Source organism: Tetrao urogallus, assembly GCF_951394365.1.
Source record: "Tetrao urogallus genome assembly, chromosome: 8".
Classification (NCBI taxonomy): Eukaryota; Metazoa; Chordata; class Aves; order Galliformes; family Phasianidae; genus Tetrao; species Tetrao urogallus.
The window spans coordinates 21,721,809-21,739,170 of record NC_136821.1 but is presented as its reverse complement, the minus strand read 5'-3'; the positions used below and the strand labels follow the sequence as shown (position 1 = coordinate 21,739,170).

Genomic DNA, 17,362 nt, shown 5'->3' with positions numbered 1-17,362 from the left:
TCCTTTCAGACATTTTTTTTTTCAGATGCTGAAATAAAAGCCACTGTCTTCTTAACGTAACAAAGCTTTACAGACTGTGTTAAATGCAGAGAATTATAAAAAACCTACACAGTAGAAGCAGTTAGCTGATTTAAAAATTAATTGCATGTTTTTGTTACCAATTTCACCACTTCATTCTTTAACTCCCTTAGATTAATTGTTTGCTCCAGTGAGTTGCTGCCATCTAAAGTATTTAACACTTCCTGCACTAATGCTGCTTCATCTGTGTTATTCTGAAGAGAGTTAATTAGGAAAGAGAGAGCAAAAGAGAATTACTTTACAGCAACAACAGTACTCGGAATTTAATAGCACCTTCAATTTGAAACTCTGAAAGAGATTAGCAATTATTGAAATAATTCTCACAAACTATTGAGAAGTTAAACTACTTGCAAAAGTCTACACTTTGTTGCAGCACAAAGCTAGGAATAAAGTTCTCTGTTGTCAGGTCTGTATGTAACTACCAACAGCTATCCGTCTTTGATTTCCTTTCCTTTAAAGTCATGGAGTAACAAAACCAAATGAAATTTACAGGTAACTACAAGAATTTTTTTTCACCATGTCACAACAGGCTGTCAGCAGTGAGCAAGAGTACTTTGAGCATCTACTCAAATATAGGATATAAACATCCTCAGATTTCTACATGGAATATATTACACTGTGCTGCAGTCTTGTGTGAGCAACAACTTCTGACGCAAACCAAACAGACAGGCAGAGATGGTAAAAAGAGCCATCAGCCATACTGCCATTATTTATGAGTCAAATCTCTCAGACAAAAAAATGTCTTTGATATTGTAGCACTGATCATAAGTGTTCATAAAGAGAAAGCTGAGTTTGAGGAAATTCAATGTACTAAAAATAAAACCAGAAAAAGCAACCATGCAAGCGTTAACATTCCTCTAGTCCTTTCATCAGCTCTCACACATCCAGTTATTCTGAGTGTCCCAGAAAAAGCATCAAATATGCTAAATGGAATACTGCAATGAAAAGAGAGATTCTTTCAAATGACTTGAATTGCCAGCAACCACGATGAACCCGTGTACGTGATGTGCCTCTTTCTGCCATCCTATACTATCAAGCAAAAGGTGCTGAAATATTTTAAAACAATCAATCAAAAAAAAATCTTTTTCCTTCGTAGCCTCCATTTTTCAGTCTACACATATGGCTAAAATACAGTATCGTTTGAAATATGAAAGCTCTCCTATTAGAAAGATGACCATACAAAGCTAAATGCAGCAGAACTAAAAGCTATTCTTTTATGTTTTCTGTACGGTTTTGTTGAAACAGTAATGGGACAGAAAGCAGCAGAAAGATAACAGCTGATCGTGCCTCCTTCCTAAAAGAACAAAAAGAAAACTGAGACATTAGAAAACAAGCCTCCACATTGAAAACAGCAGATGCTGCTAAATTTACTTTCCATCACATATTAGCCATCCTTTAGACAGCGGTAAGAAAAGTCAAATTCTTGTCTTTGTTCAAAACTTTATCATTATTATTATTATTATTATTATTATTTTTTTTTTTTTTTTTTTTATCTTCTTCTACAACACACACTTCGTTCTGTGACCACAGGTTTAATAGCCAGGGGTCAGGCCCCAATTTACTAAACTGTGCCACGTTAACCTTACAACACGCTTTCCTTCTCAGCACAGTATTACTGCCTACACATTGCAGTGAATATTTAACAATATAAACTGCAGTATGACTTGCGTACTTAGTCAAGAATTAAAATACAGAACATTCACAAAGACTTTACGATCACCAGACTGAATACATAACATATGCTTTTACAAACTGTAACTGCACTTCCTACAAACACTGCTAGTCTTCCTGCAATTGACGGAGACTATATGCTCTGTTGCTCCTCTCTGCAGTGTTCCCATCATGACCACACAACTGCCCTTCAGCATGGCTCAGCCCAAGGGTTAAACAACAGAGGTCTGGCGTGGGCCTCTCTGATCATCCAAATCAACCAAGATTTTGTTGAGAGCAAATGACACTGAAGTTCCTGTGACAATAAAAGTTTGATCCCAATTTTTTTTTTTTTTTTTTTTTTTTTTTTTTTTTGCCATTGCTGGCTTCAATACATTCTGTTCATTTATCAATTACGTAGTCATGGAGACTGCAAATTGGCAATGTCAAAGCTTTTGCTGACTGCTAATTCTCTTAGGTGATGTATACTGCACAAATAAGAAAGCTACATTAAAATGCCAGCATTATATACAGCATGACATTTTCCACTCTCCCTGAGATGATTTATCATAGCCACGTTCACACTCATTCAACTTCCCCCACCATAATTTATTGGGAAACTGTTCCGTAATTGCTAGTGTGACTTTGACAAGAATTATATGATGGGAAGATTTCAATCATTAACCATCTAGAAATACCAAGTGTTATCCTCACATATGACAATGAAAGCCACATTGACACCGTACCCAGTCATATCACATTGCACATCCATACAGATTACCCCTTTTGAGAGGATGTTTTTTTCCCAGCTCCTATGAATAGTTTGAGGAGGCAGTAAGAGAAAACTTTCAAGCTTTTTCAAAGCAAATAAACCAACAGCCCCCACACCAAAATCCCCTACAGCCTCAACCACGATTACGTTCTAGGGAAATCCTACAAAAAGGAAAATGTGTACAAACAATGCCAGAAGTGAGGAAATAAATTAGACATACAGTTGTAACAGTTGGTGATAGTTGGTACAAAGAATACGCATGATTTGCTGCATCTAAAAATACGCAGAAAGGAACCACTGGTATGTTCACTTCCTTGGGTATAGTACCGTTGTATCTCATGCTGTATTGCTCACTCCAGCTGCAGAAGAAAATCGCTGATTCATTCATTCTCCTCATTATTTCCCTGCCTCTATCACTAAAAACACCAATAGGAATACTTTTCATTCTTCTCCTTTCCATTCCACATTTCCTAGATATACTGGCTAAGCACCTTCAGACATTATTGGATCCAAGATAGTTCTAGATGCACCATCACACCATCAACCTCTTCAGGCTATTTTAAATTCATGCTTCACATTTCAGTGACCAAATACAGACTTAAAGTTAAACATCCATTTTATTGTAATGACAGGTATACCTTACACTACCCCATTGTCACGGTAACAAATATGGTAGCTACTAGATTTATGGTAACACATATTCCCAAAGGCAATTTTTTTTTAATTCTCCCTTGCACAATCCTACCAAACTACCTAATTGCAAACAATATTCGGAGAATAAGCAGCCCTCACAAGTCTTCCATTCTTTGGATTGAACTGCAGAATGATATAAAACATGTTTTTGTTCGGAACATCAAAGTTTCAAGTGAAATTAGCAAAAAATTAAGGGGATACCATACAGTAACTAGAATGTAACCAAATACAGCTATCCCTATTTCTATACAACACAGAAGGGAAAGTATTTATCATTTGTCTTTTGCCTAAACTGAAAGGCATTAGAAATGATTTTTTAAAATTCCAGACAATTTCTGCCTGTTGACAAACACATATCAGAATTCTTTTCACTGTTTAACAGTTAAAATATACTTGATGGTGAGACTATTTACACTCAAAGCCATAAACATTATAGCACTTGCCAAAATACTTTGTCTTTGGAGTTTTACAATTCAGGTAAGAAAAAAGAAAACTACTTCAGCAGCAGTGAGTAAAAAGCATCCCAGCTGGCATTCAAGTGGCTGGGAAAACCTTCTTAAGCTACAGTCATTCAAGTAAATGTGTACCACACAAACACTGATTAAAGTTCTTTTCCTGCCTCTTTCTCTTGTTTAGCTGAAAAGAAGAAATTATTGCATTAATGATAATATTTCTGCAGTTCTTTTTAAACAGGATGGTGTTAACTTAAAATCTCATTTAGTATTTAAGATTCCCAGTAAGTCCAAGTTTCAAAGTACGTTTTTATTCTAACCAAATATTTCAGCCCCAAATATTGCATTTATTACAAGCTACGATCTGTGATAATGGCTCTTGACCCTTTCTAAAGGGCCCCTGATGCTGGAGCCAGACTGTACAGCCAGCTCACTAAAAAAACCCACAGGATGCACAGGTTGCTTTGAGTGGAAATAATACACCCCTTTCTGAAAAGGATCCTAGAGAAATAATGTGATTCATTCACATAGACAGAAGTCTAACATAACTGGACTGCTACTACATGACTTCAAGCAATCAGGGTAAATTTGTAGTAAACCAAATTATATTTAAAATCTTAAGTGCTTTCATAGAGGACTAACAATATAACATTTAAATAGAATTGAAATATAATCTTGAGGAAAGGTGACACATCTCTGTAGTTTAGTTAACAAAGAGATTTTTATATATAAAAAAAACAGAGCAACTGTAGGCTCATACTGCAAAGAACTCTACAGGAATAAATAATTTCACTAGACATCTCACAGGTCAGAATTTTCTCCTTACCTGTCTCCTATCCCTCTGAGATGATGATGAACAGGAGGCACTTCTATGTGATGGAGTGGATGTTTTGTGAGCAGGAGATAGACTCTTCTCCTCCGAACTCATCTTCGCAGAAAACTTGCAGTAATGATCTTGTGCTCTTATCATTCATGCACTAAAAGGCAAGGGATACTCTTCTGCATTCTTCTGTTTCACAGCTTATGGAGCGCCAAAAGAGTTTAAACTCAGCTGAACTTCACCTTAACAACAAAAAATGTGAGAGAAGGAGAATGAATACATTTTCACTTTAAAACAGCTCTGCAGCACAGTCATCTGTTGACAGTCACTATTTAATTCAACCGACCTCCCGAATTTTTACTTCCTTTCCTTGTTCTAACCAATACAAACACATTCTCACATACAATATTATCTCCAAAAGCCTCAATGGAAAGGCCTAGGCAATTCACAGCAATTCCCACACAAAGTTTACAATCTATTTCAAGCGGTCAATATCTCAACACTATCAAGTAACTCCTCAGTAGCCACACCAAAAATGGATATTCCTGACGTAAGTGCAGCCCACAGGGAACCCACTTCAACCTGAGAAAAGTGTGAGGAGGAAAGAGTGGAAGGGAAAACTTCTGTACTGACCATTGCCCATCACCCATGCCCTGGCAAGGTACAGGTTCAATGTCTTAGATTTCTTTCTATCCAAATCTATTTTATTTAGCAATAAGTCCACCTAATTTTCCCCAGACTGAGTCTGCTTTGCCCACAATAGCAATCTCTTTGCCTTCATTTCACTCCATACACTTCTGCATCCTAGATCCTCCTCCCATCCCACTGAGCAGCTAACCAGCCTCAGATAAAACCATTTCCTGGAATGATGCCTCTGCTTGAGACTATCACCCATCTTCTCCATTGCTCTTTCCCTAATTAAGAAACACAATGTCCTTCCAAAAATGCTGTTGTGACAGCACATCAAGAATCTGCCCAGTACAGCTGGCTTTAGTTGGGTGTGGAGAAAGGTACTGTCATGCACCGTACAAGGACAAAATACATTAGCCAACACTCAGAAATGATCGTGGGCTCAAGAAATTATGACATGATGAAGACACAGCTTTAGCTACTCCAGTCACAACAAATGGCCATGCAAGACTATCTTCCTAAACCCAGATGAGGCAGCTAAATAATTACGTTTCATCTTGCAGCCAGCAGTTTCAGAATATTACACCCTAACAATCACTCTTTTGCTGGAGTCAAATTCTGTGACGGCTTGTAAGTGACAGACTTCGTGCTGTCATCTGTTATTCTGGCAACACCTGAAAATTCACATTGTTCAAGAGCAGAATCTGAGCAGTATCACAGGTCTTCTGTATGTCTTTTGCAGGAATTGTGTCTAATGAGCAAGTCATTTTAAAATGAAAAATATATAACACCTTCCCTGCTTACTGTACTGTGGAAAGTTAAATCTCAATTTATTATTTTGTCAGTACTTTTGCAAACGTGAAACTCATCCTCATCCTGTGGAAGAATTTTCATCTCCATTAAGGAGCCTCCTGCAGCATTACAGACCCCGTGTAACATCTGTAGAGCTCACACAGAATGCTGATGGCATGGCTGGGAGGGCACAGCTGTTTCACCAGCCTGTACAACCTGAATATCTTGACAATTTTTCTGTTCCTCTCTGGTTGAAACACTCCTGCTAGAAGAAGTGGTCTAAAAAGATAAGCTGGATCTGCTCCAGCCAGCTACAAGACAGTGGTTGCAGGAAGTCACTAGGGCTCACTAACAATCTGACTTATTAGATGCAAAATGTTATTACTAGTAACAGAAGCTATTTCCAGTTCTTACTTAGTTTTGCCACTCTGAGCAAAATGACCTAGAAGTCCCTTATAGCAGGCCCGGCAGTGGAGTCAACCAGGATAGACAAAAGAGCTCCAGGAGAAAAGCTTGTGTAGCTGACCCCAGGATCTCCCTACTGTCCAGCAAGCTTCCCCCAAGTCCAGCCAAGGCTTGCTGGTTAATCAGGCAGCAGAACTCCACCTCGGGCTGCAGGCACAGAGCCAGCCGCTAGTTGTTTCACTGAAGTTGGCTGACTGTAGCCAAGTCCCCAGGCACAGCAGAACTGAGCTCCCCTCTGCTCTGCCCTGCTCCCATTCTGAGTCCTCTTCTGCAACCTGTTCAGCTACGGTGAGACTCAAATGCAAAAAAAAAAAAAAAAAAAAAAAAAAATCCAGAGCTGCTGTAGTTCTTCACATTTTGCCACTTCTGTTTGCAGGCTTCCATTTGCATTTGATTAAAATTAAGGTTCGCATACAACAGTACTACAACGGTGAATAGTATTTGTATTATTTGCATGCAGCAAGACAAATACTAAACATTTTTAAACATTCGTTATCAGGTCAAATTGTCTTTTTTTGAGAAAATACAACTCACTAAAAAGCACTGAACTTGATCTTCCATAGATGAAAGATGCACAAAAGCAAGGAGGGAAAGCCAACATTTGGCTCTAAGGAATAAATGAACAGCACTTGGGAGGGCATTAACCAGCAGTACAGTTTTTGAAAAAGAAGGCTGCACAACACATTTGTTTCAGGACTTCAAAGTGAAAGCTTAATGAAGCTGCTCTCAGAGAGGCCTTTCCTTTCAGCCTAGCATGCTAGGAACTGCTGATCCAGCTGAACAGCATTTTCATATCCTACAAACATTTCAGGCAAATTTTAGTCAAAGATGTGCACTGACAATGATACCTCAAGACCTATGCAATTTTCCTACAAATCAAAACTCAAATGATGAAAGTTAGAAATAGCAGAACAAAGAAATAATCATCCCAGGTCACAAAGCTGCGCAGAACAGTCAAGTTATGAAACAGCTAAAAGGACAAATTTTCATTCACTTTCAGCCATGAGGTCACTGAAAAAATTTTTTAGCAGAGCAGCCTTTGGGCAAATGAAAATCAAATGCTTTTTAAAACATCTGATCTTCACTCAGTTGACGTGTGGAAACATTTATATTTAGCTTTGGCACAGGATGACGGCGATCTGGCGCTTTAAATGTGTTTTTAAGGTTTTCGGGAAGCGTAGGTGCTGTTGTAAAAGCAAATGCAAAGCTAGCAAGTGGTACTCAGCAGAAACAGTTCTGTACTCATTAGGTTTGAAATACTTTAAAATTCTTTTTTTAAAAAAAAAAAAAAGTATTGAAGCCAAATAAAACAGCAGTGTACACCTGAGCCAAACTCCTCTGATTCTGCAGTGTTCCCTAAGCTAACCAGTAGCCTAAAGCTAAGCAGTAGCTCTCTCAGACCACACTTTATTTATCAATTGCTATCCCTCACAAAGAAGCGTAATACTAAAATATCCCCTTCACACTTGAAGAAGCAAACATTGGAAGTTACTGCCCCTGTTAAATAGGGCAAGAAGCAAAAAAACCTGCTATTAGTTATACATGGAAATTTCTGATGGAGGAGCAGCTCAGGGTCAAAAGTTAAAAACCAGAAGTAGGATATTTGAGAAAATGAGCACTATAAGTACAACAAAGATATTAATGTGAATTAGCAAGAGCTAGAACTGAGGTTTTTGCTATTGTTCTTGAACACTAAGTTTAGATTCTGTTTCTCTCCACTGCTAGAGCTTATCTTCCAATTTTGGCTTAAAATTTAAGTAGTACATCTTTTTCAGAGCATGGTAGAAATAAATTTGTGAAACTGATTTAAAGAGATGCTTGTCTCTCTGTAACTAAGATTGAAGCAAACAATTATATATCTCATTTTTTGGTGAACCAATTCAATTTACCTAAATGAAACCAATGCTTTTGAAACATTTTTCACTTGTTTTTTTTTTTTGTGTGTGTGTGTTGTTTTTTTTTTTTTTTTTTTTTTTTTTCTTTATCCATCACTGGCAATTTTGCTGTTAGCTTCACTGGAAACACAGACAAGCTGCATACTGTGGTAGAATATTTCTAGAAAATAAAGAAACCTAAAAGAACAACATTAAAAAACAATGTTGTTACGATCTTGCTCAAAGACACTGTGGATGCCCCATGCCTGGAGCTCAAGGCCAGGTTGGATGGGGCCCTGGGCAGCCTGGTCTAGTATTAGATATGGATGTTGATGGACAAAGTGTACAAACAGATGACTTGCAGAAATACAGAACTATAAATAAACCTGCATCTCACATTAATAGAAGTTTTCAACGGGTAACATCAAATGAAATCTTAAAAAAAAAAAAAAAAAAAAAAAAAAAAAAAAAAAAAAAAAAAAAAAAAACAGACTTCAGTGACAAATGTGGAGTTATTTCTCACTGGCTCTTTGCATCCTCTGATTGATTTCTTTTCTGCAAGAATGCCCAGAATGCTTTATAGCCTGTTTAATAACCTATGCACTATTGGCATAATTTGAGAAGACAATTTAGGGTGCAGAATGCTGCCTCTGAGCTTAAGTTAACTAAAAATACGCAAATATTGCTGGCATTCCTCCAACCAAAGCCATCTTCACACTGATGCATCAACACAGGCTGTGTTATTCATCGGGAAGGAGAAGGTTGTGTGAAGCGTGCATCTGTACAGCACACTCATTCTGTTCTCCAACATCCAACAGAGAACAACCCCTGTTGCCATGTTATGCGGGATACACAACCACCTATCCCCCCCCAGCCACTGATTTCCATGCGGGAAAATCCTAACCATGCTCCCCTGCTGCAGCACATAAATGCTGCAAACACAAGAATGTAATAGAAATAATATATCTCAATGCTGTGGCAATTTCATAGACCATTAATGGGAAATAAGCAATTTTTCTTTCTTCCCCTTCTCTATAAAATTGCAAATCAATCACTTTACAATCCCTATATGTGAGTCAGCCACATGAACATTTATGATTCAGCGGGGTGAGACGAACTCTGTAGCATGCTCTATGTGTACAGTGACAGAGTGAAAATACAGCATGCAATCTGATCAATAACCAAATCCAAAGAAGCTGAAAGATGAGCAGAGACCACATAAGTAATCTAGCAAACCACTCTGCAGACAATAGTTTAACAGCTGGCTTCGGTAAGAAACAGCCTCATTTGCTAACTTGAGGATAGCAGCTGTGCTGCTCCTTAGTTATTACTCTCTATTGATCCTTAGCCAAACAAGCAAAAATTACTGTCAGATCCTGCAGCTCCCATCCACCCATCTGACAAAGTATTGTCACCAGACTGCCACCACTGCCGAAGCATTGCCACTTCTGGTAACATCAGAAATAGCTGCTCTGGATTCAAGGTTTGCTGCATTTCTATGTCCTGTTAAAAATGATTCATTAAGAAGAAAATACCGTAAAAAGCAAAGAAAACAAAAGAAAACCACTACTTTCCTAACAGATTTATCACTTTAAAACCTTCACCTAAAAATTGATAGTTTACCCAATTAGTTTTTAGATAAGTTTTATTTACAGGTTCTGTCAGAAGTCATAAGGATTCCATTCTGGATTCAGAAGAATTATTGACAGAATTTTGCATGTTTACAGAATGGGGAAAAAAAAGGAAAAAAGCAAAGAACACAACCTTCTCTTTTTTAATCCAGAAATTCACTAATTCCTATCATTTAAATCACTTTCCCACACCCTTTTTTTAGTACAGTTTCAATAGCAGAATTGCTCCAGTAATAACTTTCAAGGCTAATATTCAGCTTAATTATCAAAAGGCACGTCCTGACTTTCTGACTAGTGCATTTTAAACCCCAGATAGTTACCAACACAACACTGCTGACCTAAGGGAACATAGATTGTTTTTAGGTCCAGTATTTGTGAATAGGCACAAATAAAGCGCTACAAGAAAAGTTAGAAGTCTCTTTGCACTACATGCTTTTTAAGATAGAATTTATTAGAATTCATTTCCATTGGCTCGTTCAAGTATTTTAAAAGTTGTCAATTTGAGGTTTGAATAACAAATGCACATCTTGTTTTACAATGCCAGACAAAAGCAGTTATTACCTATTTCCACATGCAATTTTCTAGATCACATTCTTAACTGGCCAAGATACAACGTTTAAGAGTAAAGTCTAAACCTGTACCACTGCTCTTAATTACACTACTGCATCTTCTTGACTGGTAAGAATGCAGCCAAAGTAACAAAAAAAAGACAGAACTTCCATTGCAGCTATGTTTTACAGCTCTACATTTGTCAACCTCCACAAAAGCACGCACTTGAAAGAATTATTAAAGAAATTAAAATGAATTAAGATAGCATTTCCCAAATCAGTGACTGTTCCTATTAAACATCCTTAGGTTTCATCTTGGGAATGTCCTATTGGGAAGGATCCCTGAAGTTTCTGTTTTTATTTTTTTATGGAGTTCTGTTTGGTTTCATAGTCATTATCACTTAAAACATTTATGCCACATAGCTGCACCAGCAACCACCCTCTGAGATGCTCTTACTTCAATGCCATTCTCTAATGACACGGTGCTCTCCCAGCACTTCACAACTGGTACGACTTAACACTTAACACATAAAAATGTATAATTTTTTTTCCAGAGTGGTACCTGTATGCATATATGTCAGTAAAACACACCATTTTGACAGACTTCATCAAATAGATGGGTGAGGTCAGACAACTGATAATCAGATTCAGGCAAGAAGAGGTCAGTATGGAATCTGCCTTTCCTATCTTCTGCTTGCCTACACAATTAAGCAGTTTTCCACCCTCCTCAGATCCCTGAAGCACACATGGCAATTAGTGGCATTTCAGCATTCCAAATCTCCAACTTCAAAGACAATTTCAAAATACGCGTTCACCTCATACCCAGTCTCTGAGGATTGTTTCAATAGATGAAATGACTCTAAGATTTTCATTAGGATTTTTGTTGTTTCTCATTTCTCAGGCTGCCACTACAATAGAATATTGATTTGCATGGCATTGAAATTTTTAGCATAATACAGAGGTAGTATATTGACCTGTGTTTCATGTGTTTGTAACAGACTGCTGTGAGCAGAGTTTTAAGCATGTATATATATATATGTGAACACACATAGAAACACAGAAATACAATGCACTATATCCCAGTTAGATAAAAAACAAGAAAAATTAAATGCTATATATTATCATCCTTTCCGAGATGACGTATGATTCAAACACGCTTAAAAACAAAAGGAGAAAAAAAAAAAAAAAAAAACACCACATACTATTCCATCCTTTCATCTTGTTTTTATATCACATACTGAAAGATCTGTTTCTATGCAAAAATTTCAAGGCGTGATTTTTTTTTTTTTTTCCCAAGCTTTTAACACAAGACAGAAAAAGACTGAAAACTGTAATCAAAACTCAGAAAATGCTTTCACGTACTGTGCTTTTTATGGATAAAACAACACAATTTTCAGTGAATTCTTTCTCTAAAAAAACCTCTTGAATAAATAAATGGACAAGAATAAATAGCAAGCAGTCCCTTCTTTTTATTTTAATATTTATTTTATTTTATTTTTAGTTCTGGGCAACCTAGACAAAGCAACAGCACTTCAGAAGGCGAAAGACTCCGTTTGCTTTTATATACAAGTTTCAATTGGGCAGTGATCTAAAGCACAGAGCTTGATTTCCTTTATGAAAGGTTACAAATGTAGACCTACAAAATGCTTCCGAGCCTCTCGAGTGTAGGAGCATGATACATGCTTGTGGTGCTCAAAATTCGTGTCTGGATGCACTTTATCACCCATGTTTTATAAACCTATCTCTCATTTCTCTGCACGTTCTATTTCCACTACCTCATCACTTTTACATTTTTGCTGCATGTTTCAAATCTAGCACAAAATGTTGATTTCTGTGTCTCAGAATAAGGTAAGAAATGCCTATTTTATTGAATTTTGAACAGTGCATCATGAAATGACTGTAAGAAGGACGCCACAGAAATTGCTGCTGTCTTGAAGCGCAACGTATTTATGGGAGTACAAGGTTGCTGGAGTTCGTTCAGGTCACAGAAAACTGATGCACAAAATTGGAGGGTTAATCAGAGTTTCCATGCAATGTAGTTTCTGGGTTGCCAAATTGAAGGTCACATCCAAGAACAAAAACTGAAGTATAGTTACACTATGGGAATTTCACTCTTGGAAGCAATTAGCTGGACAAACATTAAGTATCACAGCCGATCAGAGCTACACAGGATAATACAGTTAATAGCTTATGTCTAAACTGGGAAAACATCAAGACATCAAACATCAAGAAGGAACAGGGAGGCTGTTTATCTCATTACTACCTGAATTTCTTTATGGCTCATTCAGTGACAGTTTCATTAGAAAGACAGAAAAGAAAAATAAACTGTTACAGTTTATGCCAGTGCAGTACAAAAAACATCTTGAGCACTTCACAAAACCATTAGGACTCTCAGTTGAGGCTGAAAACACAATGAAATGGAATAGCTGCTTTTGAAGCTTCTGCATGCTCTACGATACATTGACTGGAATTCAGATGAACTCAGGAATAAGCGAGTTGCTCCAAAAGTAGTTTCCTGACAGAAGTAGTCAGTGGCAAAGCAAACAAAAAGAACCTTTCCTTTTAATACACAGTTATCTCTTGACTCTTCCATAAAGGAAAGCAGAATATTCCCTACCATCACACAGTTATAAAGCCCAGAACACATCAATAGTTAAACATGCTTAGTTCTTCCTGCTTTTAAAATACTAATAAATGAACACTCAACTGCACTGACAGAAATCAGTGTAAAAACACAAAAAAGTAACATCTGCTATAACAGGAACTCTACCTCCAACATTATTAGCAATTTCAGTTGAAATTACACTACACTAAATTGCTTCCACCTGTGTACAAAGGATATCTGAGAACAGAAATGCCCTCAGGCACATTTCACATTAAAAAAATACCTCTACAATCCTAGAACATTTTCATCACAGAAAGGCTGTATGCTGTCCAGTAGTCACTGATTACCAAAAAAGTATTATAAATAGAAAACTACTTCAAAAAAGTATCAATTATTATACACAGACAGGTTATAAAACTAGAAAAAACACTAACATAAACAGAGTCAAGAAAATTCTGCAAATTAGTTCATCTTAGAAATATACTCTATAACAGCATCCAATAGCAGGCAGAAACCACAAATAATCTCCCTGCATTATTAAGTATGTCACACGATTTCTCCTTTAAACATGCCAAACTTCAAACTGTGGCCAAGGGACTTTAATAAAACTGCCTTTACAAGGAAGAGCTGCTTCCTTACACAGAGGAGGTCTCCTCAAATGCAAGATGTGCTCGTAAACAAATGCACCCTATTTAGTATTGATAAAAGAATACAAGCATCTAATATGATTTCTCACAACTTTTAAGATTTTTAACATAGCCTGAGGCTGAGAAGTTTTAGACAAGTATCACTTCAATTAAAGAACTGACAAACTTTATAGACAGAAATGTTAAAAGGTCACTTTGGTGCAGGAGTAAGGTAATTCCCATGGATCTCATAGCACTAAGTGTACTTCTGCATTTTGGGTCTTCAGCATCTTGTTCAACCACATGGCAGATGCAGCTTACATTCAAGTAATTCCCCTTCATCAGCTTTAAATTCCATGAACAAACAGCTTTCATGGGCAGTGCGCCTCACCCCTATATGAACATGTGTAATTTGTAATTTTCTTTGCAAAAGGTTTGTAATGAAGGGCTTAAAGTTACAACAGCAACAATATCAGCACCTACACCAATGCTTTTCATCTGTAGCTCTCAAAAGCATTTTAAGGTGCTTAATTTTAGCACAGAGTCAAGTCAGCCACAGCAGATGCAGAGTTTGTATGTTGCCATCAATTCTCACAATGTCCACATTAATGATCTGAAATAACAGTTCCATTCAAGCTCTAAATGGAAAGTGGCTGCCAATTATGCACAACACTGTTTGTCATTGTGCCCTAGATGAATATTTACTGAGACATAACACATTTTCTTTTGTGTCCAAACACAAGACTCCCAAACTGATCTCAGAAGAAAAATCCAAAGTGCCTAATTTCAATACCATTTTAAAGAGGTCCAGAATAATCATTCTGTTTCCCCAGTAAGAAACAAGTTTCTTTCTTTTGGAAAAAAAAAAAAAAAAAAAAAAAAAAAAAATCATTTTTCAGAGTTGCATCAATTTGCTAATGGTATCAGCAAATAACTGTTATCCAATGCTATCAACAAATACAAGGAAATTGGTATATTTGTTAAAATTTAAAAAACATTCTTAACTAAAAATACCACAATAATACAGTGTTCCATATTCAGTTACTAGTTTAAGCTTGATGTAACTGTCTATTAGCTGAACAATTTTTTTTTTCTTTTAAAGGAATCATTGTAATGTCAAAAGTACATTTAAGTACATTGACAAGGACACTTGATAAACAATTTTTACCATCCCTGGTATAGGGAACCTGCTTTGGCAGGAGGGTTGGACTCAATGATCTCTGGAGGTCCCTTCCAACCCCTACAATTCTGTGATTCTGTGAATTTTAAAACCACCCTGACTATATAAGGTGAATTTAAGCTTTTTAAAAATAGGTCCCACATAAAATGACATATTGCTCCTCCATCTATAAATGCCAAGCTTCATACTTCAGGTTTATAGAAATAGATGTCATTAGGGACATTTTGGAGAGCTACTCAGAGTAGCAGTGTGGCAGACCAACCATGAAACCCACAGCAAGGTTAGGCACGCGTCACAGAAGTTGGAAGAAAAAAACCTGGGAAAAATTGTTTCCTCCAGATGAGAGAAGGTGAATGAATTATTGTAGAAAAAAAATTAGTTCCGTTTTATCCTGAGCTCACAAAAGTACCTCAAGTTGGTCAGCTGCTAACCAGTCATAAACAGTCAAACATCAGGTTCAGTTGTCCAGACCACACTTCAGCATCCTGCCTTCCGACAGGCATTAACATCCTTCCCAGCAAATAAGAAGGTCTTGCAGAAACTCTTCTGTTTCCTGCTTTATAATACAGTTACTGTTACATTACATGCATGGAAGTGTGTAAAAAGCTATGTAATATAGCAATGAATTACATAGTTTTCTCCTAAATCAAAAAATTCAGTATTTCCTGCACCTAACATAGCACAGGATTAACCAAGTACTGCTGGCCTACAGTGGGAGACTCAACCTGTTGCCATTTTTGACCCATGGAAAGATCAGCATGGCAGGATCAAGCAGTTCTTCCTGCCTTTTGCTACTGCAAAGCTGATTTTATTTATTTATTGTTGTGATGTAAGTACTATTATCTCTTTATCAAAAAACTGCAAATAGAATTGGAAGGTAGGGGACACTGAACTTATCAAAGTCAGCAGCAGTAGTAGAATTAGAGCTAATTTTTTTTTTTTTTTTTTATAAACACATATACTTACTGCACCAAAAAAGTATTAAAACACTAAAAAAAAAAAACCACCTTAGAATGGTTCACTGCAGTTGAAATATTTGTTTGCTACTCTTCTGTTGTTTGAATGATTAAAGGTTAACTTGATGTCCCCTCATTTGCAAGTTAAGAAGATGTCCCCAAGAAAAGGAGCATTTCAGTAAAAGCACTTTCCCTGAATGGGCACGACATCCTCAACAGTATTAGGGGGACACTTCCACCCACACATCCTGGCTCACACCGTATCATGAATTGCTGTATGTGCTTTGGCTATATATGGCACATAAAACCATTATCTACCAATCTTTCTGTTACCAACTCATTTAGTCATACTTTAAATAGAAAAAAAGAATAGCAATAAAACTCTTACATACGTGTAACTAGGCAAAATTATTAACCACCTAGGACAAACAACCAAGCAGGGAGCTGCTGCAGGTCTTTCCAAATATCCCAGAGGGACTGCAGGGTTATCCAGCAGCATAGATGTTTACAAGGATGGTCATTAGGATATCCCAGCTTCTGGTGGCAATGCTGCACACGTGTTTTCTGCTCTGTATCAGAAATGCTGGCAGTAGAGGCTCATGTAAAGCACTCACACAGCTGCCCAATAGAGCTAAGGGGCACTAAGAGATTTTCACTCTCACTGGCTACATTAAGCCAACACTAAGGATCCCAACTAGAAAAGCATCTTTTAATACTGGGAACTGTCTTGTGTAACGGACCTATAAACAACATGAGAAAAAAAGAAGGCTCATTTCCAAAATGTAATTCAGACAATCCTGTTTTTAACTGAGCAATTTAGAAAAAAAGTTACAAAACAAACTCTAAAATACCTCAACTTTGTGTCAAACAAAAGAAAAAAAAAAAAAAAAAAAAAAGGCAAGAAAAGCAGTCCAACCTAAATTTATCAAGTAGCAAATAACTGTAAATTAGACCTCTGCCTCAGGACCAGTGAGCAACTACAAGCCAAGCTGCATCCGCAGAGTGGGTAAAGGCAGTATGACTTTGCAGTATTCTGACCTTGCTCAGTGGTTCCCGAGGTTCCAAGCAGCCTGCTCAAGAAAAACGGCTGGTAATTCTGTGAAGGGATTGTAATGGAAAGACAGGCTGAGAAGTACTTCGGAGATAAAAATTTTTAAGTACTGGAAAAAGCACCAAAGGAAATCTCTGAATTACCATGCAGCTGCTGTCTCAAATAATGTAAGTTAAATGCTTGCTGTCCTGTATAAACACAGCATTTGTGTACTGGTAACCCAATGCACAGCTGTAGAAGTGCCAAATGCTCTCAGCACAGAACTAACCAGCTTGCAGTATTTTGTCCTGAAGAAAACATAGTAAAATATGGCCCCAGTTCATTTTCTCAAGTTTGCAGCAACCTAGCAGAAGCTTTTAGAATCAGGAAGTGTTTGAGGGACAATAGAAGGCAGCAACTTTGCACTGAAGTACACAAATTGTTTGCAACAGTGTGAAGCATTTTCAATTTGTGTAACATTCAGACAGAATGAAAAAAGCAATTTTCTATGGCCCTACAGCAACAACTGAAAATGTATCATTAAAACAGCCTTCCTACGT

General features: G+C 37.1%; 1 protein-coding gene across 4 annotated transcripts in view; it reads right to left on the bottom strand.

Annotated features, from left to right (window-relative positions):
• The window catches only part of OSBPL6 (oxysterol binding protein like 6), a gene marked incomplete at both ends in the record, with an annotated part of 41,674 nt that extends 37,101 nt beyond the window's left edge, over nt 1-4,573 (bottom strand). For all 4 annotated transcript variants that reach the window (XM_079539426.1, XM_079539427.1, XM_079539429.1 and 1 more), the window contains one exon: nt 4,472-4,573. In XM_079539426.1, the coding sequence (XP_079395552.1) occupies nt 4,472-4,573 (102 nt within the window). The remainder of the gene's footprint in view (nt 1-4,471) is intronic.
• Nucleotides 4,574-17,362: the final 12,789 nt, after the last annotated feature.